This window comes from Adelges cooleyi, unplaced genomic scaffold, assembly GCF_023614345.1.
Source record: "Adelges cooleyi isolate 19-005CV unplaced genomic scaffold, UGA_ACOO_1.1 ACOO_flye_CR_arks_rails_tigmint_CR_PRNA_33, whole genome shotgun sequence".
Taxonomy (NCBI): domain Eukaryota; kingdom Metazoa; phylum Arthropoda; class Insecta; order Hemiptera; family Adelgidae; genus Adelges; species Adelges cooleyi.
Genome location: NW_026096002.1, coordinates 638,437 through 662,199, shown reverse-complemented (window position 1 = coordinate 662,199; position 23,763 = coordinate 638,437). Strand labels below are relative to the sequence as shown.

Below are 23,763 nucleotides of genomic sequence, written 5' to 3'. Positions count from 1 at the left end.
AACAATTTAGCAGCCAGTAAAAAATTAAAACGTCAATGCAAACAAATGCTGTGATATACAGTTTTTAAAGTTTTAACTTATAAGTGCGCACAAAAAGACAAAATTGTAGGCTATGACTTTATACGCTTATTTGAAAAAACATTTTTTTCAAATGAATAACGAAATTCGTAAATTTTACCTTCGATACGGAGCAGCGGTGCTATTTGTTTTACAACGATATCTGTTTTTTGTGTGTCTGTATACAGTGTAACTTTTTTAATACCCGACCAATTCCTTCGAGTAGCCACTCTATAGATCAAAAACGTTGTCTGTTTTGTATTTTAGGGCAGAAAAATTGAAAAAGTTCACTTCTTAACAGTGAAAGTTTGTAGAAACAAAAAAACCATACGAGTTTTTAAAGTTTCAACTTTTACTGGCTATAATTTCGAGAAAAGGGGTCGAATCGAGTTGAAATTTATGAAGAATACTTATTTGGTTTTCCCCTTATAAGTTAAAAGTCTCAAATTTACATTTCCCTCCACCCTTAACGGGGGTTGAAAGGTTTTTTGTTTTTTTGTGATTAATCCGATAAAAAATCACCCTGTATGTAATTTGTTCACTTCGTATTTTGGTTTGATATTTTAGTTTTATGACTATATATGACTATATATGTACGTACTTAAAATGGGAAACATTTGTGATTTCACAAATGTAATATTATATACTCTTAACAGTAAAATTTGTGATGAAAAATTGTAAAACAAAAGCAAAATTAGAAAAGTCAATACAGCGGGGACGGGGCATAGTGGTGTCAGAACATATTAGGGTGGAGGAAATCAATAATTCCATCAGGATTATTACAAGTTAAAAATATTTAAATTTATTGGTTTTTTTCTGGATTTTAAAAACCAAGTTGTATAATTGTTTTGCGTACACAGGTGTCTCACAATCTAAAACAGTTAAATGTAACGACTTCAGTAAAAATTATTAAGAAAAAAAAAATTTCTGATTTACAAATAATAAATGAACACGTATGCATTATATACAAATTTAAAACATAATTGCTTGATACTCTTTAACGGCATTTATTAGTATTGTGTCTAAAAGCAAAAATTCCATACAAAATTGGAACTAGCTGGACTATTTTTAAATATGTAGTACCCAATATTTGTTCAAACCCTTTTTTTTTGACATGTATTTTGTTATCAAACAGATAACAAATTGTATTAATGTATAATCGAAAATACTTAAAATTGCATTAGGTACACGTATAGTCATAAAAAACGTTAACAAATTACACACACGATACATATTAAAATTATTGTACTTGTGTTATTTGTTACGTTATAATATTAAAAATGTATTACACTCGGTTTTATGGATATTCAAAATAGCAGTTGAAAAAAAATGTATTCAAATATCTGCGTGTAAGAGTTCTAAAACTTCGGTGCGAAAGTATTATTAATCAAATTTTCAGATTTTATAAAGAATTATAACTTAATATACTTTTAAAAAAAACCAGTACAGTGGGGTCGGTGCATAGTGGGGACGGAGCATAGTTGGGTCGGGGCATAGTGGGGACGGGGAGGTCACAGGTTTACAGGAATTTTTAAATCTGAAAGTGATAAAATCACTTTCGAAAAAACGCTTTGATGCAAATCGGTAGTTAGTATTTTCAAGCCAGTACAGTCCAAACCAAGCACAGTATAAACCAGCAAAGTTAGAAAGTTTTAAATGAAGGTTCTGTATTTACAAATGAGCATCAAAGCGTTTATTTGAAAGTGATTTTATCCGAGAGGACTAGTACAGTAGAGTATTGGCATAATGTAATCAAAGCAATGAGGAAACGGAGAGGTCACAGGTCTACAAGAATTATTATAAATAAAAGTGACAAAATTGAATAAAATCGCTTTCAAATAAACGCTTTGATGCTCATTAAAAAAAAACTGTAGTGCCCAATTTTTTTCCAGTTTAATATGTGATGGGTACATATGAGTTCCAACTACTGGCAAATTTTCAACCCAAAAGTTTTAAAATTACCGCTAAAGACCTCGAAAAACAAAAAAACTTGTACCCCCCCTAGGAGGGTGGGAAATGGGTATAGTTTAAGTTTGACACAACTGACGTGTGAGGGCATACCAAATAATTATTTCTTATACATTTCAGCTCGATCCGACTCTTTTTCTCGAAATTATGGCCAGTAAAAGTTCTAACTTAAAAACTCGTACGGTTTTTTTTTTGTTTTTTCAACTTTCGTCTGTGAAGAATTACATTTTTTCAACTTTTACCCCCCCCCCGCCCCCCAAAGTACCAACTAGATGAAATTTGCGATTTATAGAGTTGCTACTCGAAGGAATTGGTCCAGTATTAAAAAAGTTACAGTGTATACAGACAAAAAAAAAGCCCACATCAGAGTAAAACCAATACCTTCTCGCTTTGCATCGAAGCTAAAAAAACCAGATATTAAAAAAAAAATGACGAAATTTTTACTTATGACTGTAAAAATAATTTATAACGAGACTAAGTAGAAAACCAAAAATGGTTTGTTGAGATTTACATTTCAAATCATGTTAAAAACAAGATTCAAAATGCATCGACTAGATAACTAAGCAAAAACGATTTTTAATTATTAACTTCAATTTGAAATGATTTCATTAATTCAATTGAGAAAATTGAAAAATAGTATGTTATGTTAAGCTACGATGAGGAGCTGAGAAATTATTGTTTTTGCATGGTGAATTTGTATTATTTAATTTTAGCTTCGATGCAGAGCGGCGAAGGTATTGGATTTACTTTGATGTGGGCAAATTTTTTTATCTGTATACACTGTAGTTTTTTTAATACTGAACCAATTTCTTTGAGTAGCAAATCTACAAATCACAAATTTCATCTTGTTGGTACTTTGAGGAGGTAAAAGTTGAAAAAGTTTACTTCTTCACAGTCAAAATTTGAAAAAACAAAAAAAAAATCTGCGAGTTTTTAGTTAGAACTTTAACTGGCTATAATTTCGAGAAAAAGAGTTGGATCGAGTTGAAATTTATGAGAAATATATATTCATATATATATATATATAACGGAATCAAAGCAACGAGGGAACGGAGAGGTCACGGGTCTACAGGAATTATTATAAATGATAAGTGACAAAATTGAATAAAATCGCTTTCAAATAAACGCTTTGATGCTCATTTGTAAACACAGCACCTTCAATTTAATACTTTCTAACTTTGCTGGTTTATACTGTGCTTGGTTTGGACTGTACTGGCTTGAAAATACTAACTACCGATTTGCATCGAAGCGTTTTTTCAAAAGTCATTTTATCACTTTCAAATTTAAAAATTCCTGTAAACCTGTGACCTCCACGTCCCCACTATGCCCCGTCACAACTATGCTCCGTCCCATTATGCCCCGGCCCCACTGTACTGTTTTTTTTTAATTTTTATTGTTCGTTTAAGCTCATAATATTTTTTTAAGGTAACAAGTCTAAAGTTTATCAATTTCCCTTTTGAAATCGAGATGTACCAACAAAAACCTTACAGGTTTAAACATTTCAATTTAAAAAAATTAAATTATATGATTTTTTTTTTGGTTAGGCACAATTGAAAAACGTCAGCGATATGTGCATTTATTTGCAACTGAGTAAACAGTTTTAAAAGTAAATGTAGTAAGAACTTTCAAAAAATATCAGTGAGAGAGCGCGTGTATTAAAAATGACATACAACAAAAATAAAAACGTTCTTCAATATCTGATTCGCCGCTAACTCGAATTTTTAGTGCAGCAATTCTATAAATAAGAAGTCGTACATGCAAGGTACTTTCTTGGGACAAAGATTTAAAAAGATCCCCCTTTTTCCATTAAAATGGAGGAAAACATCCAAAATGTATACATATTTTCCAACTCTAAATTACAGCACTCTATAACTTTTTTATAACCCGTCAAACTAGTTCAAAATTTGTGTAGAATATTCTTTAAAAATTGTACTACCGATAAACATTGACAAACCAAAAAATATTATAATCCTTTCCCCCAGATGGCGTAGAAACTTTCTGTCTGAAAATGACTAACTAGAACGAAGGTAGGTTTAAAATGTGGGTATAATATGTACAATTAAAGCTGTCCAGACACGGCGTTGCCCAGGATTTAGTTTTCCAGGGCTGAGTAAAATAATTACAAATAAGATAAAAAAAACTCAGTACTCCTAGTTGTATATTGTAGAGCTTTAGCATACCCCGTCTCGGTTTTCTTTTGGATCTACATAAGTACATTACATTTTATTATGTCCCCCTCTTACTCAAGGGTACCAGTCTCGGTCCCGATCCCAGTCCCAGATCCAATTCCAATGTTTAATAGCGTCCCCAGAATCGGACTGTTTCTTAAATGGTCACCTACCACTCGCTCGGAGTACAGTTAATTTCTTTTATAATATTTATATCGATGATCTCGATGATCTCCAGTAAACCGTTTTTTTTTAATTAAGGAAAACCCCCAAAAAGAGGATAGTTAAATTTTAAACGAAATCAATTTCTCGGTTGCTATGTTTAAGTGAATCAACAATCAACAGATATCCGAAAAATATTTTAATTTTATTATTTATGGATATTTGTGGCGATAAATTATTATAAAGAGACGATTAGCCCTAATCGTATTCACCTTATTATAATACAAATGGTATTCTACCAATACGGATTTTTTTTTTTGGAAACATATACGACGTATATTCGATACGAATAAAAGTCATGTGTAAATGTCTTATAGGACAAGGCAATTTCAAATTTTATTTTGCACATTTTTTTTCGCAATATACAGTTAAGTATTTTAACAGTGTTTACCGTCTTTTAATTTACTGCGCCGCAATCTTCTTGTAGAATAATAAACATGTGTATTAAAACGTACTTTGTATTGTAGACGCTTCAGACCATCGATTAAATGATTTGCCTACGACATTGAAAACAAATTTTCGCTAATTATTATAAATATCATAAGGGATTTAAGTCTTGTGACCATTTGTTTGTAAATTTGGTTCAACACTACAGCTAAGATTGTAAGCTCTTTGTCGGGCAGACCCTTAATAGGAATATTTAGCAGTTCATTGTATCTAGGCCCAGCTCAACATTTGTTTTCATATTTGGGAGTTCTTCATGTAGCTTGTCTATAGACAGGATAATCAGCACAACAATTTTATTTGTCGAGTTATGCGCAACTACCTAAATAAAGGTGTCGGGCACTGAACTCGACATATGAAACGCGTATTCAGACGGTACATAGGAAATAGATTTTCGGTTTTTTATAAAATATAAAAAAAATCAGATTTTAATGTTTTAATGATTTTAATGAAAAAATTGCATTCATTTAATTAATTTATTACAAGAAAATTAAAATCGGTTTCCTACGCAACTTAGTAAAGTATCCAAAGAACTCGAATATCTATACAGAATTGAAATTGGACCATCCTATGTAGTTGAAAGTAGTTGCTCTGGTCTAAAATAAATTAAAATAGCTTTTACTCATTAAATACAGTAAATTCTGACTAATACTTTTTAAGAACATATGAAACACTTTTTGTTCATAGGATATATTAATAGTATTATGTTTGAAGTATATCTCAAATAATGTCGGAAGTATTTTAGTATCGATGCGATAGCTGAGAAGGTATTGGCTTTATAATGATGTGTGTTTTTTAACATGGATGTGTTATTGGGCTGGGGGTCAGTCGTAAAATGTGTGAGTGTGAACGCTGAACTTTACCGAATATAAATATATTCTGTTTATACGGTTTTTACCATTTTGGCCAATATACCACATTATCAATTGTAATTTTGTGGTTTATGAGTTCGATTAACGTCTGGGAACAACTGACGGTAAAGGGAGCTTCGCCGGCCAAGAACTTTCTAGAGGAAGACCTATTTTGTGAAAACCAAGTTAGTTGCTATAAGTCGGGCAGAATATCTTCGAAGACCGAAAATCTATGGACAATTCACCTATACCGTGTCTTTGAACACCTGACTAGGCGCTAGGCGGGTCGTTTCGCTCCCTCGAACTCACCGAACAAGGCGAAATTAGAAAGAAATGTATTTTGTAAGTGAGTGAGTACAAGTCGTTTTGACATTTTTTTGTCTTTGCTATGGCACACACACGGAAAATCGACACCGACACCGGTTATCATAACGACACCGCTTATCATAACGAAAAATAACATCTGATTTATCTGTTTAGATAAGAGAGATAAGAGATAGAGAGTGAGAAATAAGGGTTGAGAAATAGGGGTTAAGAAATAGGGATGAAAGTTAGGGGTGAGAGTTAGAGATGAAGGATGGGGTGAAAATGGGGTTGGCCCCCCCCCAACCCTCTCCGGTGGTTGACAGGATGAGGGTGGGAATTGGAATGAGAATGAGGTCAAGAATGAGGTCGTAGTCGAGGTCGATGTTGAGGATGAGGTCGATGTCAAGGTCGTGGTTGAGGTCGAGATTGAGGATGAGGATGGGGAGGGGATGTTAAATTTTTTTAATTATGTGTTGTTTTCACGACGAACAAACTAAAATTAATGGTTAATGAATTAATTCAAAATAACTAGCCAAGTGAACGTTTTGCAAATAAATCGATTAAGGCCAATTATTAAAAAACTACTAAAAAACTTTTGGCCACAACATAAAATTAATCATCACCTACCATTCGAGTACCGTGGTTACCATTGTCACAAACCAAGTGTTTATTTTGGGTTAGCAACGAAAAATATTTCGAATGGTATCAAGGCTTCAGAATCGAGGCGGGGAAAAAGGAGCGGACGGTGCTTTGCAGAACGAGACATAAAATGTATCCCGTGTTGTTACGGACTCGTACGCAAGCTGTTTAGTCTAGAAAACAAAAAAAAATTGCAAGGGCTAAGTCGGGTGAATATGGTTGGAGATAGGGGGTAGGAGATAGGGAAAGATAAGAAATAAGAGATTTTAATAATAATAATAAGTTGATTTTGTCGAATGTTTAATTTGTTCACCAATAAAATATACAATTTCTGTACAAATAACACATCGAATCCAGGCGGAGTATCAGCAGATAGGGCGTGACTCAGCAATTACAATGCGGGGTCGTGCGTCTCTCTAGCTGCACTCTCCGTCGAGTGAGAGCCCTTAATAGGCGAATTTTGGAAATTTCCCAGCAAAAGTAGATTGTTGATTTACATAGCAACGGCCACCGACGGCCGGCTATCAACTTAGCACCCACAAAAAGGGTTGTTATTTCGGAGAAAGAGGCGTATTTTGGGTAGTCCTACGCAGGGAACCGATGGTGACTGTAGGGTTACCTTCTAGTTAGGGGTTGAAGCCCTAGAACCACGTTAAGACCGATTTATCGACGAAAACTACTATTATACTCAAAAAGTAGTAGTTTATATTCATTCGAGGACAGTTTTATACACAAAAGAGTTAAAACGTATATCGCGGACATCGAAATCAGTGTAATGACTGTTGAAAGAAGCTATGTTACTGCCAAGAGGAAGCAAGAAACTGGGAAAAAACAAAAAAAAATTGACAGTTTATTCAATTTTCGGCTGCCATTGAAAAACAAAATGTTTTATTACTCATTTAAGTGGTGTCAATTAGTAGTATTATACTCGTAATAGTCAATAGAGAAAAAAATGTTTTGTATTTATTTAATTTATAAATAGGTGCATCCGTAAGATATTTTCCTTTATGGTTTAAAATGTCAAAATCGACCCTTCTTTATGTATTTCAAAAATTCATCGGTAAACATACTTAATACACGTAGTCATTGTCTATAATCGTTCGCAACAGTTTTTTTTTTTCATTAAAATTTGCCATGTATTTTATGGATTATTAAAAGCAGTAGCCGTAAAAAAATATCTGTTCGTACAAATCTTATGCAAATAGCATATCTGATTTGAAAAACTGACAACTTATGTTTTATACAATTTAACCTGACATTTTTTTTTTATGTACGTTTGTATGTGTACTAAAAAGTACACATACAAAGAAAAAAATTGAGAATTTCCATCGTCAGCGTATTTTTCTAATTAAAATTCAGTACTTGGCTTAAGAAATAAATTCACCGATGGTAGTAAAAAAAAATATATATATATTTAAACATTTACATATGTGCACAAGTGCCGAAATTGTATGTGTTTCGAAAATATTGTCGGCTTGCGATTTATAATAACCTGCGAAATTTCAAAACGAAAAAGTGTGTTAACAAATGTACGCACAAAAAATAGAAAAACAAAATTGGATGGCGACGAATTTTATAAAATTAAATTTCTATTCGTTTTTTTTGGATGGACATTTTTACTATGCCACTTTTTCAAGCAAAGTTGTAGGGATTTAGTTTTGAAAATTAGACCGAAGGTTGATCTAGAATAGAGCTACATATATCATATACAAAAATCTATTGAAACAGTCACATTTAGCCGCCCGTTACCAGTCGCCTCTAAATATGAATTATTAGCGCTTTACCTCGATTATAATGTAAGCCATTATAGGTAGGGGAGACAACAGACACACGGGATAATGATCAAGGGCCATCGATGCCCAATAATTGACAAACCATCTACGGACCGCGACTAATTAATCTCAAGCCATTACTTATGATTTCGTGTTACTTAACTATTTTATATTTCTTAAGGTATGGCCGCCTGTTAAGCTCCTCAGGCGATATAGCAAATATATAGTAGAGGAGACTTTGGCAATATATATTTATAGACAGACGATCAACCCTAATCGTATTCAACCTAATACTAAAAACTACTTTCATTTATAATAATTTCTGAAGATCTGTAACCTCCCCGTCCCCACTCTTCCCCCGGCCCCTCTGTACTAGGGTTTTGTTGTTTATATATCTGTAAATTATTAAATTTTTTTAAACTAAATATAAAAACTCGAAAAATAGATGACAAATTAAAAAACGGGGACTTTTTTAATAACGTACAAAACATAAGAATTTTCAAAATGTGAGATACGTGTTAATTTAGTTAAATGTAGAAAATATTGTATAGCCTAAAATCGCATTATTATTCTACAACTATTTAAAAAAAAAATATGTATTTTTAGTGGAACATTTAGCCCGACTTGTTTGCTTATAAAATATATAATAATTTACACTTTCAGGTATTAGATACTATGCGGACGAAGTTGAAAACTTCATCGTTCAAACATATTATCCTTCATAGTTCTATTACAATATTAACTGTTCTCGAATTACTGCGTGTATGTAGTATATCACATATTCACATACAAATGTAGATTTGATTGATAAATAAACTATTTTGCTCTTATTTTTCGTTAGTATTTATTGTGTTACTTTTAAGTATTATTACTCAATCACAGCAAACAATCCGCTGTTCAAACCCGTGGACAAAACCAGTGATATTTTGTTTTGTAACTAGTCACTTGTTATAATGTAAAAATTATTATTTTAACAGCAATACCTTTTCAGGTAAAATTTCGAATTTGTAAGCTTCGTGAAATTTTCAAACATTCTGTTGGTAAGCTAATTTCAAATTAAATTTAATAGTTCATAAACCATAAAAAGTAAAAACACATTAATAAAACTAAGCACCAAGTAATAAGTACTAAGTGGAGGCAGTGAGGTTACAGTTCTATAGGAATTATTACAGCTGAATGTGATAAAATTACATTCAAAGAAACGCTTTGATGTACTGGTTTGAATATACAATCAACAGGTATTCAAGTTATTCAAGTTATTCAAGTTTTCTATAATATTGTTATATTTAGCCGAAATGAAGGATGCTCTGGTAATTCATATTATTATTTTAAAGCTATTAGGATTTTGTTAATATTTTGGGGAGTCATTTATTATATAAATGAAAAAGTTCTTCTAAATAGCAATACCTATCTAGGAATATATTGTTGTTTTAGCCGAAAAACTTACAAATAAATGAGAAAACCGATAATGAGGTAATTTATACTATAGTATACTTTAAAAACTTATTGATTTTGTCAATATTTAGCTGAATTTTGTATAATATAAAGGAAATAGACGTAGGATTTGGATACAATTTAGCCAACATTAGGTAACAAACTTGTTATTTTTGTCAGCGTTTTTTAAACAGCATTTTATAAATTTTTTTTTTTTTTTTAAAAAGTTAATTTAACACCAGCACTGACGTGCAATGTGATGGGAACGCATAGTCCCTAATAAATTTATCGGATAATATTTTAAATTGTAAGTTCTTTTGTAATTTAAATTTAGTTTAATATTTGTGTGTGACACATACATTTCATAATATTTAGCTCAAATGAATTTGGACTTTGTAGAATAGGGCCCATACTTTTCTTTTTAGTCAGAAATTAAAAATGTTTAACATTATTTAAAATTGTAGTTAATTTTGGGTCGTTTTCAAAGTAATTGACATTTTAAATAAAATATGCTACAATTGATTAGTAAATTGTTCTTGTAATAAAATTATTTTTTAATTTTTAGTTCACTTTTTACTATTTTTTTTTTAGAAAAGCATGTTTTTTAAAAAGTTTTTTACATGCTTTTCTGGTTAGTTAATTTTAATTAATTATAACACAACATAATATAATGTACATTTTTCGAATTTTATTATTTTAGTATCGTTAAAGTTGAAACAGTTTTTGTAAAACCATAATAAAATTTTAAAAAAAAAGTGTTTTGCATAGAAAATCATAGTCTAAATTCCGCTTGCTAAATAATGTATGTGCACGATAAATCACAAAAAAAAAATGAACTAGTTGTGTAAATTAACAAACATAATATCTACAGTGCATTAAAAAATTTGCATTGTGATTTTTCGGTCGAAGTAAAAGACAACCTATAAGTCGCAGGTAGTACATTTTGTTTCAAAAGCTGATCAAGTTGACTGCTGTCCAAGAACCTCTTACCAACTCTACAATTCAAGTAAGTAATTATATTAAACTCTCAGAGTTGATACTACGGTAAAACTAAAAATGCACGAGCCTAATGAGTAATGAGTCAAAAGTTATAGTGTTAAAAAACAGTAATTGGGAAAATTTATTTTTAGTTATTTTTTTTATCGATTCCTAATCATCGTTTCACACAATCCACATTTTGGTGACAATTTTAGTTATTTTCGTTATATGTCTTGAAGTGTACTAAAGGAAGTGTAGTGCAAAAAGTAAGTTTTTATAATAAATCACTAAAGTCCCCATTGCATATAAAACCAAGATAAAAAAAAAATTTTATAAAAATATTCTGGTCGCACCAAGTCAAAGAAGCAACATTCAGCGAAATGATTTAGATTTTCCATCATAACTCAAAAAATAAAATTTGTAGGGAACTAAATTCATATACGTGTACAATTTTATTTGTATATTTTTTTTTTAATCGCCAAAAAAAAAAATTTTAATTAAATACATAATAATAGATAAATAAACTATTTTGCTCTTATTTTTCGTTAGTATTTATTGTGTTACTTTTAAGTATTATTACTCAATCACAGCAAACAATCCGCTGTTCAAACCCGTGGACAAAACCAGTGATATTTTGTTTTGTAACTAGTCACTTGTTATAATGTAAAAATTTATTATTTTAACAGCAATACCTTTTCAGGTAAAATTTCGAATTTGTAAGCTTCGTGAAATTTTCAAACACTCTGTTGGTTAGCTAATTTCTAATTAAGATGGAAAAATCGCATCAATGAAATTAAGTACCTCCTATGCTCTACTTGGAATCTAAAATGTACAATGCTTATTACACTCTAGCTTTTCTTAAAACGAAAATACTCTAAGCAAAATTCTAATCGTTTTTCCAAGGTAATTTTCAAGACATATTGTGGATATTTTTTCGGGGACATGTCATTTAAGTGACACTATATCTAAATAATCTAATAGACTATTTTGGCAAAAATGAACAATAGCAGTAAACATGTAAGTTTAAAAAAAATTGATATTCTTTTTTAAAAAAAGGCACTCCTATCACAAAACATAAACCATTTTAAATAACACAAAAATACGAAATAGATAACACAATCTTATATATTTATATATATATAACCAAATGATCTTGCTAGTTGGACTATAAACAGGACACTTATTCAAACATTTACACACTATGGGGATTACAGAATCACTATTATACGGGAAATGTGGAGAAGAGGAGAACAGGTCACACCGTCTCAGGTGTGATTGTAACTATCTCTGGCTAACCCAAGGCAAATAATCTTTGGAAAACCTTTTACTGGAAATTATGAAATCAAAGACATTGGAACAAAAGAGATTTTGAAATTTACAAAGGCCATAGGACTAATGTACACACGTGGTTTTCAAACGGATCCGTCTGTCAATGTTTATCGGTAGCCCTATGTAAAAAACATATGTCAAAATTGCAAAATTAATAATGATTCTCGAAAAGTTTGTTTTTATTGTATGTTAATTGCTTGCTAATAATTAAATCTGTTAGGTTTAACAAACTGCATCGATAAAAACCGTTTCACACTTTTCCCCTTCTCATATATGAAGTCAAAACTTAGTCATTGGAATCGAATTATTTTGTTCTTTGCGCTGTATGATATTTTTTAAACTTTAGCATTTCCTTTATTTTTTGTTTTAACAAATTTTTACATTGCAACCTCTTAGACATGGAAAAGGAAAGTATATTCTTTATATCTATACGATTTTGTATTATCTTACTAGCTAAATTAAAGAGTTGAAAAACATTATTTTACATATATATTGGCGTTATAATTCACATTATATTTTGGGAATAAAGGCTAATTTTTTTTTTAATCTGTCATGCCTTGTCGGGCAAAATTATATTAACCAATGACTAATTAAGTATCTCCTTAAACAAATTTAAAAAAAATGTCCGCATCTGTCTGCTAATTTGTTTTATGTTTTTTCAAAGGCAACAAATTAAATGTTGTAGGTCAAATATCAGAAATTAGTAAATATCTAGTTACAGTGGGAAATCTATCTTAAATCATTTATAACTACTAAAGTTGACAAAAATGCATACTAGACTGTTTTTCGTTTTTAAATCTTAAAAATAATTTAAATACCTGATTGTCAAACTCGTATCTAGTTATTTTAGTATAGTTAATTTAATTAGTCTATAGAATCTTAATAAAGAATGTAACCCTTTAGTTTTTCAATATTTATAGTTTTATTTTTTTTTAAGTCATCAGTGATTGTTAAGGTATATTCCAGGAGAGAGCACCACACATCAGTAGTTTCGAGGAAAAATTAGCTTTTGTTGATGGAACAAAAACTTTTTGACCACTTAAAATAATTTTGTCCGATTTCTTCATAATATAATCACTTCTATGTACGTTGTTTATATTGTAGTATTTTCATAATGAGTTTTGCAGATAATATATCATTGGAATTACTAGAAATCTTTGTGTTATTGTGATTGTAATGTTTGTCTGTACACGTGTCTCTAATTATCCACAATTTATCAAATTACGAAGGTTGGATAAATGACTTAATATAAAATAGATTTACAAAATTAAAAAGTAAATGTAATATTTAAAATACACTTGTAAGGCTTAAGTATCGATATTTTTCTTCTACACATGTTATATGGTGTTTGTTAGACAAATCTTTAGACAAATTTTCAGTTCTTAAATCTTCAAATTGCGCCAAACAATTTTAAAAACGTTGAGAATTTCTCCCTAGGGCAGGGGGGTTGTCAAAATTTCAGATTTTTCCACGTGCAATTTTTTTGATAAAACTTTTTGTACTGAAAATGCTAAGGTTATACATAAATCGAAAAACAAACAATTTCGGCACTTGTGCACACATGAGAATGTTTTAGTACAGTTTTTTTGCCATCGATAAAATATGATCATAAATTTTAAGCAGAAAAATACGTCGATCTAACGACAAAACAATATATAAAATTGTCAATGTTTGAATTTCTCATTTTTTTTTTGCGCACACCTTTTAACGTTGAAAATTCGATGGTCATAGCAAATTGTCAAAACTTAAAAATTTATCGAACCAAATAATATACTCTTCACTTACGGTTTGCACATATAGATATGTTATTAACTTTGAAACTTCTGCCTTTAATAGTCCGTAAAACAAATAGTAACCTAACCGTAAGTATGGCTATCGACGGTTATTCACATAGGAAAAAGCCATTACAATCGGGGCCGGGACTTTAGTTGGACAGAGCTGACTGAATGTGATAAAAGTACTTTTAAAAACTTACTGGGACCACTCTAAATAGTATCCGTAAAAATATTGGCATGGTTTGATGTTTTTTTTTTTTTTAATTTAACATCTGCGAAATACACAGTTTTCCTTAAAAAAGGACTTATTGTTAGGAAGTATTAAATTGAGGTGCTGTATTGACAAATAAGCATCAAAGCGTTTATTTGAAAGTGATTTCATTGAATTTTATCACTTATTTATAATAATTCCTAAAGACCTGTGACCTCTCCATCCTCTCATTGCTTTGATTCCATAATGCCTATACTCTACTATACTAGTCATCTCGGATAAAATCACTTTCAAATAAACGTTTTGATGCTTATTTGTAAATACAGCACCTCAATTTAATATATTTTAACTTTGCTGGCTTACACTGTGCTTGATTTTGTCTGTACTGTCTTGAAAATACTAACTACTGATTTGCATCAAAGCGTTTTTTCGAAAGTGATTTAATCACTTTCAGATTTAAAAATTCCTATAAACCTGTGACCTCACCGTCTCCACTTTGCCCCGATCCCTTTATGCTCGGATATCGATATTTGTATCATTTTATTTATTTAATGTTTTATGTCAAAAAATTATTTTAATGAACTAAACTTTTTTGTTGTGGAGAGAGAGAAAGAGAGAGAGAGAGAGTGTGTGTGACTACAGTGTTATTTTTTAATACATTTTTGGGGATTTCCAGTATAGAAAAAGTACATTTGTTTCAACTCTAATAAGTTGTTGTAAAAAAGATAATCGTATCGCGATTCTTTGAAATGTAATGCAATAATTATGTATAAACAGCGACTAAAATGTTACTTATTTTTATTATTTACGAGCTGTCCGGACCCGGTGTTGTTCGAGATTTAGTCTGCCAGGGCTGAGTAAAATAATTCCCGTTGCGTTATTATGATTGCAAACATTTAATTTATTTACATTTTGTATTTTAAGTACAAAGTTCGTGTTTGAGGTCATCCCTACGGGTGAAATTTTCGAAAAGTACTATGCCAATTAGGTTTGCGGGAGTGTACTCAACAACTTCCCAAAGTTTCATGGTGATCAGATGAATGGTTTACTAATGCATAAAGAATAAACAGACAAACAGAAATTTATTTTTATATATATAGATTGGCAACACGGTAATTTAATAATTATTTTTATAGCTTTAGGAACATTGAAAACCGCTGCACACAAGAGAAGGGAATATGTTTTACCAGCTTTAAAAAGTATAATCAGACGTCGTGTATTAGGTAAATATTATTATGGAGTTGTATGGTTATTGAACGTTATTTATATATTATTTATGGTTAATGTTATCAAGAATACAACCGAATAAAATTGTTCACAATTGTAATACAAATAACATGGCTGTACAATACGGACACCATGATTATTGTATTATTTTTTTATCACTTCGTATTAACCAATAAAATAGCTGTGTCTTACACCATAATGAAAAGTTGTAAGTAGTAAGCTAATATTAGCAAATTAAATAAAACTGGAACTTAACTACTTTTAACATACTTATTTTAATAGTATCTCGGTCGTTTTGATGTGCATATAAAAATAGCAAGGTTGATGTAAATAATGTAAAACGCGTGCGAGGATACGCACTTGTGCCAAAATACGTCTCTCTTACTTTAATTTTTGTATAGCCGAACACGTATAGTTCAACAGCGAAATGAAGTAACAAATAAATATTACACGAAGTGCAACATATTTACATACTGCGTATAATATTACCAGTGACATCATATATGCCCGTTAAAACTAAAAAGTAAACAAAAACCTTCCGGAATAAAAGGTTTTTAATATTTTTGGGGTTTGCTAAGATCGGTACTATCTACTATACTTTAAATGTTTAACATAGGAATTTGAAAACAGTTTGACTATTTCCTAAAACAAAATACATCGTAAGATTAAGATATACAATAAGTACATTTTTAGGTTATTTTTCCCGAATATGAAAGAGGGGATGAATTTTTTAGAATGATACTGTTTTGCTTGTATTACAAAGAATCAAACCGCCTTTTGAAATATCCATCTTGTAAAATACTGTTTTCTTGGTGTACATATGTGTATAATTACTCGTCGCCCGTGAAACAGTTGTTTCTAAAAATAAAAATGTGTACCTGACCCAATTGTGCTGGCTTTTTATACTTAATATTATTGCAGATAGACAAAAAATTAAACTGAACAGCTCATACCAGACTTTGTCATTGAAAATGTTCATGCTTTTATCAATGAAAAATAATTTAATGTAAAAAAAAAATGATTTACCTTAAAACCTTACCGATCGGGTTCAACGGTAATATTATTTTCTTAACGTGCATATATATATTGAAAATGTAGATACTTCTTATTAATTTTACTTTATCTGTTATTTGCTTTTAAAGAAAATTTAAATTAATTTGTTCATTTAATTTAAAATCTTTGTTTAATTATTGTACATGCATTTTATCTAAAAATGCACCAATGCACATTATAATCCAAAATTATGGCAATTTCGTAAACTGTTTTGGCGTTCAAGTCTTAACAATTTTAAACTAAAACATAAAGTAGCAAAATGGAGTCAGGGCTAGTAGAAAAAGGACATATTGTTATTATTCACAATTTGTAGACAAATATAATGCTGTAAATTGTAAATGTTGATTATTATTTACAATCAAGGTAGTAAACTTGCTGAGGTTGATTAAAATTCTAACTTTACACAGTTTTGTGATCCTAACCTTTAACTAAACCGAAAGCCGCCAAATCAATTAATTCGAGATCGTTTAACAACTTAAAAGTCTGTCCTTTGTTCTAGATTAATTATAATGAGCATTAAGCACTTTGTTATAAATTATTGCAGAAAATGATTAGATAATTCTAATTAATTATAACACATCGTTGTATAATTTTCGTTATTCGAGTTTTAGTATTTCAATACCCTTAGAGTTGTTTCAAATTTCAATATTTGTAACCGTTAAAACAGTTTTTGTAAAACCATAGTAAAATTAAAAAAAAAAAAAAAACTATTCCGACGAATAATAAATTTTTTTTTTTATTTTGGAGTAATGTGTAGAATAAAATAATATAAACTCCGCTTTCTAAGTAACGTATGTACACGATAAATCACAAAAAAAAAATGAACATGCTGTTTAAATAAATGAACAAAATATTATTTACACTGCCAAAAAATGTTTGGATATAAAAGCCCATCCATAAGTCGCAATCAGTGCATTTAGTTTCAAAAGCTGAACAAGTCGATTGTTGTCCAAGAACCTCTTACCAACTCCACAATTTAAGTAAGTATTTCTATTAAACTCTAAAGTGTTTAATTATATAGTGTTAAAAACAGTAATAAGGATTTTTTATTTCAAATTATTTATTTATCCATTGTTAATCATTGTTTTACACAATCCACTTTTTGGAGAGAATTCTATAATTGTTTTTGGTTTTTTTCGTTATTCCGCTTGAAGTGTACTTAAGGTTGTGTATTTAAAAAAGGCAGTTTTTAAAATCGTTTTCATAATACCTCACAAAAGTAGATCTCTTACACATACACAACCAAGATTAATAGAAATTTAAAAAAATTATTCGTCCGTACCAAGTCAAAGAAGAAACATTCAGTAAAATGATTTAGATTTTCAATCATAACTCAAAAAGTTTGAGCAGTACAAAAATGAAAAAAATAACTTTGTAGAGAACTAAATTCATATACGTGTACAATTTAATTTTTAATTTTTTTTAATCGTTAAAAATACAATTTCAAAATAAAAAACAATTTTTTTTACTTTGACTTAGTGTTCAAGAAAAATATTAGTCAGTTTTATTGAAAAAAAATTGATTATAAAACCACAAAAAAAAAATCAAATCGGATTACAGAAATTTTCAAATAATGATTTCTATATTTATAAAAGCGTAGCTGCGGTCTAGAAAATAAATGCCTATATTTAATATAAAAACCATTTTAATGCTAAAATGTAAGAAAAATCTATTTTCTTATTTGGTTATCTAAAAGGCATTTCTAATTTATTGATTGTTTGATACTTGTATACACATTTTAAATCTAATATAAATATTATATAAAAATAGGTTCTCACCATCCGTGTATTTTGATTTTTTGTTCATCTTAAAAAAAAATTAGTCTTAAGTGAAGAAAAAGTCAATGTTCAAAAAAAAAAACTCTAATATTCCCTTTAAAAATTAAGTTAAAATTATGAAAACATTTTTTTGCATGTTTTTAATTTTTTAGCATTGACGATTTTAAAACAAAACGCTAAAATTAATTTTCTACACATAAAATCTAATTCATTTTGCTGAGTATCCTTTTTTTTACTTGGACGACATTTTTTTTTTAATTTTATTTTTACTTCATTATTAAGAAGCTACTTCTCTGAGCTATTAAGAAAACCATTTATAAAATGTCATCATTTCAGTACATCAATGTCTATTATTTGAAAATATATATTTATATTTTTTATAATGGTAATAACTATACTTATAAGGATATTTTTTTTAAAACGGATTTGACATTCTCTCTATAATGTTATCTTCTTTCCACTATTAACTCTCTAATAGTTTCGCTTTAAATCCTCATGGGTTGACTAAGAACCATTATGTGTAGTCAATTTTAGATGCTTGGAAATTAAGGGGATATAAAATCTACCTTTAATAACAACATTTAGCTGAATACATTTACCTAATTTATTTTTGAATAGTGTAACCTAAGTTTTATACTATGCAATTTAAATAGCCAACAGACTTATTTTTATTTTCGACAATCCTTGGTATAGTAAAATTACTGTATTTTTGGCCAAATAATCAACCTTTCGAGTTTGATTTCTATCGCCTATACAAAAAATCAGTTAGCGGTCTAGGAAATTTTGTGGGTTAAGTAGAAAAATGTTTATACATATATATGTATAAATTTATAATATTAAAACAACCTCGCAAAACTATAACCTTCTCATCTCTGAACATCTCATAACTGTGACTAATATAAAAATGTATTATTATTCGCAGATAAAAATGAAACTCTTCTGTTTATTAATATCTTTATTCTTTGTGGACGTTTTAGCAGATTATGGTAGTTATTTTATTTTTACAGTTATTAACTTAAGATAGTTAAAATTTGAAAAAATCAATATTACACTTTTTTACAGGTCTTTATATGGAACTTGTGCACCTTACAAGTCAGTAACATTTTTAATTTAAAAAAAAATGTTTTAAAAGTTTTTAAAATTCACTGTTTTCATACATATTTTTTAAATTATGTATCACAGATGAAGGCATCAGACGTGCTTATCTTAAGAATGATTTAACTGTAGGAGGTAGATCTGGAGCAAGTAAGATATTATATTTTAAATAACATACTAATATATATGTATATAAAAGCTTTGTCTTACCTAATTTGATTTAATTGTAATATTTGAATATAGCAAAAATCTTCATTTGTTTATTCTAGATGGATTGGAGCATCTAATTGAGACAATGATTGATGATGTCAATAATGTCCTTAACTACCAAGATTTCTGTAATCATAGTTATAATAATAATAAAAAACATTAAGACAAGAGTAGAAAAAAATACTTGAAAATAATATAAAAACTTTATCTCCTATTTACTTTATTCAACTAATTAGTGTTATATTTATTATATTTCTCAGCGAAATTTGAATAGAAACTTTACAAAAAAATACTGATGTTAGCTCTATCAACCTCGTCTAATTAATATATTTTATTCTCATCGCCTAAAATACATCAACTAGTCTATGTGATATAGTTTTTTTCTACTTTGACTTTCGTCTTATAATTTATACAAATATAATGTAATAACTAATAATTTATTACAGCAAATTCAATTTAATATTTTGTATTTATTTATTGTTAATTTCAGGCAAAATTTGTTTTTTGATGGTTGTACCGGGTAATAGATTTTGTTAAACTTTATAAAATTATTTCCAATATTTCATTCCTATTGAATTCTCCAAAGAGACTCTCGTCGTATTGAATATACAGTTGAGCATACTTCTTCCAAATTACTAGCACACATGCTTTTTCTTCCTTAAAATTAATCTTCCTGTTATAATAGAATAGAAAACTAAATGCAATAGCATTAATTTTTGTGTGGTTAATTTCAGACCAAAGGAAAATTCTTATGAGAATAACAGGTAATAATTTTCATTGCACTTTATGGAAGCGTTTCCAAACAGTTTTTTGATATTCTTTATGCACACAAGATTTTTGTTTTAATTTCAGAACCTCCACCTCATCCACTTCATAGTAAAAGCCTTTTTTTATTTATAATATTTATTATATTTATTATATACAATAATTACTTTGAGAATAATAATATGTACCTATTGACAAATACCAAAATGATATATCGGTTTCAATTATAAAATATATATGGGTACATTAAAGTGTATTTTGTTTTAAATTTTAGAAGGCAATAGTTTCTTCGATAAAATGCTTCAAGACTTAGTTACTTTCGTAGGTAAATATGAAAAAGAATGTATTTTTTAATTTAAAAAAAAATAGTTACATATTTTTTTAGTTTTAATGAAAAACTAAAAGAAAAATTGAAGTCATAAAGCTGTATATATGTTTAAGCTTTTAAGAATCATTTGAATTAAAATTTAAACCGTTTATTTAAAAATCGTTATAAGATATAAATTTACATTTATACAATAATATTTTGCATTAATTAATATTGATTTAATTAACCTAAGTTATAGAGTGAATTTTATGTATAAAATATATAATCCGGGGCTTATTAACTGTATAATAATTTGATGTTTGATGTGTTTGTTACAGGAGTTGATATGACAGGAAATTATATTGCTGGTAATTACAATTTGTTTGATATTCATAAAATATAGCTTTTAAGGCTTGTTTTAGAGTTGATCTTTGCTAAATTTTATTTTTAATTTTTTATGTCAAAAACAATTGTAATAAATTCAAATTTTTGTTGAGGAGAGAGGGAGAGAAAGTGAGACTACAGTGTGTAATGTGTATTAAATTCTATGGGATTTGAAGTATAGAAAGAGTACATTTGTTGAGGTTCAACAATAACATGTGTTTGTACAAAAAATTAGTTGTATCACACATAGCGAATAATATATTATTTATCTTAATTATTTCTCCGCAACACGGTCTTTTAATAACTATTGTCATAGTTCGGAAAACATTGAAAAACCTTGCAGACAAAAGAAGAGAATTGGTATCTTGGTCTTTAAAAAATATAATCAGTCGTCGTTTATTAGGTAAATATTATTATGGAGTTGTATGATCTTTGAACTCTATAAATATAATTTATTTATTTTTAATGTGAACAATATGATACAACTAAATTTAATTTTTACAATTAACTAAATAAATTATAACTACTAACACGTACTTTCATGTAGTACAAATATCATGGCTGTTCAATACGACACCATGCTTATTGTATTATTCTTTTATGACTTCGTATTAACAAATAAAATAGTGGTTTTCTGTACCATAATGATAAGTAGTAACTAGTAATCTAATATTAGCAAATTAAAAAAGATATTTTTCAAATTTTTATTAGGATCTGCACAGGATGTAGAAGATGGTGCCTCTTTATTAGCCAATTGTCGTTTGCTTGGATTGTACTCGAGTGCACAATATCCAACAGATTACATAAACGAAGTTAACATTGACTTAACTAGCGGTACATGTACCTTAACAAGTTGTGATTTTACCCAAAGGATGTACAGGAAAATCGGTGGCATATGGTCACAAATAGACAGAAATGGCCAATTACAAGAATCACTCGAGGCACAAATACAACGTGGACGTCCACAAGCTCAACCCACAACCTAACCAAATGTCTGAAAAACACTGGCATCTGTATTCTGTTCTTTACATAATATATTATAGTTTATCTTATTATTATCACTATATACACTATAAAATCAGAATTTTAAAAATATTATACATATATTTAAGCTGACGGGAAAACGACTGTCTTTGGATTTTTTCAATAACATATTTCATATAATTCATTTTTTTGTACAGTAAGTACGTAATTTTATATGTCTATTTATGTCATATCATGTCTACCAATAAAATTAATAATTAATGAATAAGTAAAGTTGTATTTTTTCATCTAATCTATTCCAACTATTTATTACTGCTTCTAAATGCTTTCCTTATATTTCTACCTTTATTTAATAATTGTGCAAATTTGGGTGACAGGTTCATCGTTTATATTTCTATTAGATATTTCATCTTAATGGTTATCGTATAGAGAGTTGATGTTAGAGGTAACATAACCTAAACGGAGCTCGAATGATGAGTGACTAAATAAAACAGTCTAGTATATATTATGTATAAAAAGCCAGTTATGGAAATCCTGGCTGGTCAACCACAATGGTATTAGATTGACCTTAAATATAGCATTGAAATAAGAACAATGCAGGGTACGAAAACTAATTCTACATAATATATTAAATCAAAAAGAATGTCGATTTCAAACTATTTTCCCAACGCATTATTGTGTTCTAAATTTTAAATTTGTAAAATTGTTTATGTGGATGTGTATTGATTTAGATAATTGTTTTTTTGTGGGCTACTATACATTTTTGTTATTTACATCGCTACGAAACTAAAAAAATAAGACACCAAAAATAATGAAAATCGACTGTGGTTTTGCACACAAATTCAAGGTATTTTATGTCTAACGCATTGAATAATATACAAAATATGGGAATTAAAGGTACATAATGTACTAACGCATTTCATGCAACAAAAGTTCAAAGTATAAAATAAAACCTTACACATTATCAAGTGGAAACCCGAAAGTGGAAGCCAGTACAGTCCAAACCAAGCACAGTATAAACCAGTAAAGTTAGAAAGTTTTAAATTGAGGTTCTGTATTTACAAATAAGCATCAAAGCGTTTATTTGAAAGTGATTTTATTCAATTTTATCCCTTTTATTTATGCCTATACTCTACTGTACTAGTCTGTAGTAAACAAAGCCTAATTATAGTTTGTTCTACAAATGTCTAATTGTGTAGGGGGTACCGATGGTCATACACGGAAAACACTAGAGAATAATTAGAAACAAACTTATTAAATAAAAATTACATTTTTACCAAAAAAATGATACTAATTTCTAAAATATTAAATATAAAATAACTCTAAGGTCACCACTGAATTTAGAATAAAATTCTAACCCAAAATGTTGTGTCGCATGTCATATGTTGATTTTGATCACACGCCGGCCGGCCACCCTGTGGACGCATCTGTGGCCAGATACCATAAAATCATGTTACTATCAATTCAACAAGATTTTTTCTCCTGATTTCAAATCTGCAAATATTTCTTTTGTTAGACTATTTTTTAATGAGATACGAGTTCTATTTTAAATAATTTTAAATATAAAAAAAAATGAATACCATTTATTGTAGTCATAGAGCATCCTAAATGTCTCATTTGAAGCTCGGTAGAACTTTTTATGACACCTGCATATTAGTTAATTAAATATTTACTGAACGCTTGTGCAAGTCGCAGCCCCCCATAAATGTTATATATATTATCTATGATACATTTCTAAACAACAATTGAAGCAAATATCTTACCTACCTACTATAAAATAAAGTATGAAATACATCATCATCGATA

The 23,763-nt window shown here is 29.1% G+C and overlaps 1 protein-coding gene across 5 annotated transcripts in view; it reads left to right on the top strand.

The window, feature by feature from the left end:
- LOC126840012 (uncharacterized) overlaps positions 1 to 22,194 on the top strand; it is a 160,604-nt gene extending 138,410 nt beyond the window's left edge. For 4 of the 5 annotated variants that reach the window (XM_050575497.1, XM_050575496.1, XM_050575495.1 and 1 more), the window contains exons 2-12: positions 19,135 to 19,198; positions 19,275 to 19,304; positions 19,395 to 19,457; positions 19,577 to 19,645; positions 20,008 to 20,037; positions 20,252 to 20,281; positions 20,370 to 20,393; positions 20,557 to 20,607; positions 20,928 to 20,957; positions 21,290 to 21,376; positions 21,685 to 22,194. In XM_050575497.1, coding sequence (XP_050431454.1) covers positions 19,141 to 19,198; positions 19,275 to 19,304; positions 19,395 to 19,457; positions 19,577 to 19,645; positions 20,008 to 20,037; positions 20,252 to 20,281; positions 20,370 to 20,393; positions 20,557 to 20,607; positions 20,928 to 20,957; positions 21,290 to 21,376; positions 21,685 to 21,959 — 747 coding nt within the window. In that variant the 5' untranslated portion in view covers positions 19,135 to 19,140 and the 3' untranslated portion in view covers positions 21,960 to 22,194. Of the gene's footprint in view, positions 1 to 17,334; positions 17,415 to 19,134; positions 19,199 to 19,274; positions 19,305 to 19,394; positions 19,458 to 19,576; positions 19,646 to 20,007; positions 20,038 to 20,251; positions 20,282 to 20,369; positions 20,394 to 20,556; positions 20,608 to 20,927; positions 20,958 to 21,289; positions 21,377 to 21,684 lie in introns of those variants that run through there. The other variant, XM_050575493.1, reaches the window with a different exon arrangement.
- The last annotated feature ends 1,569 nt before the right edge of the window (positions 22,195 to 23,763 follow it).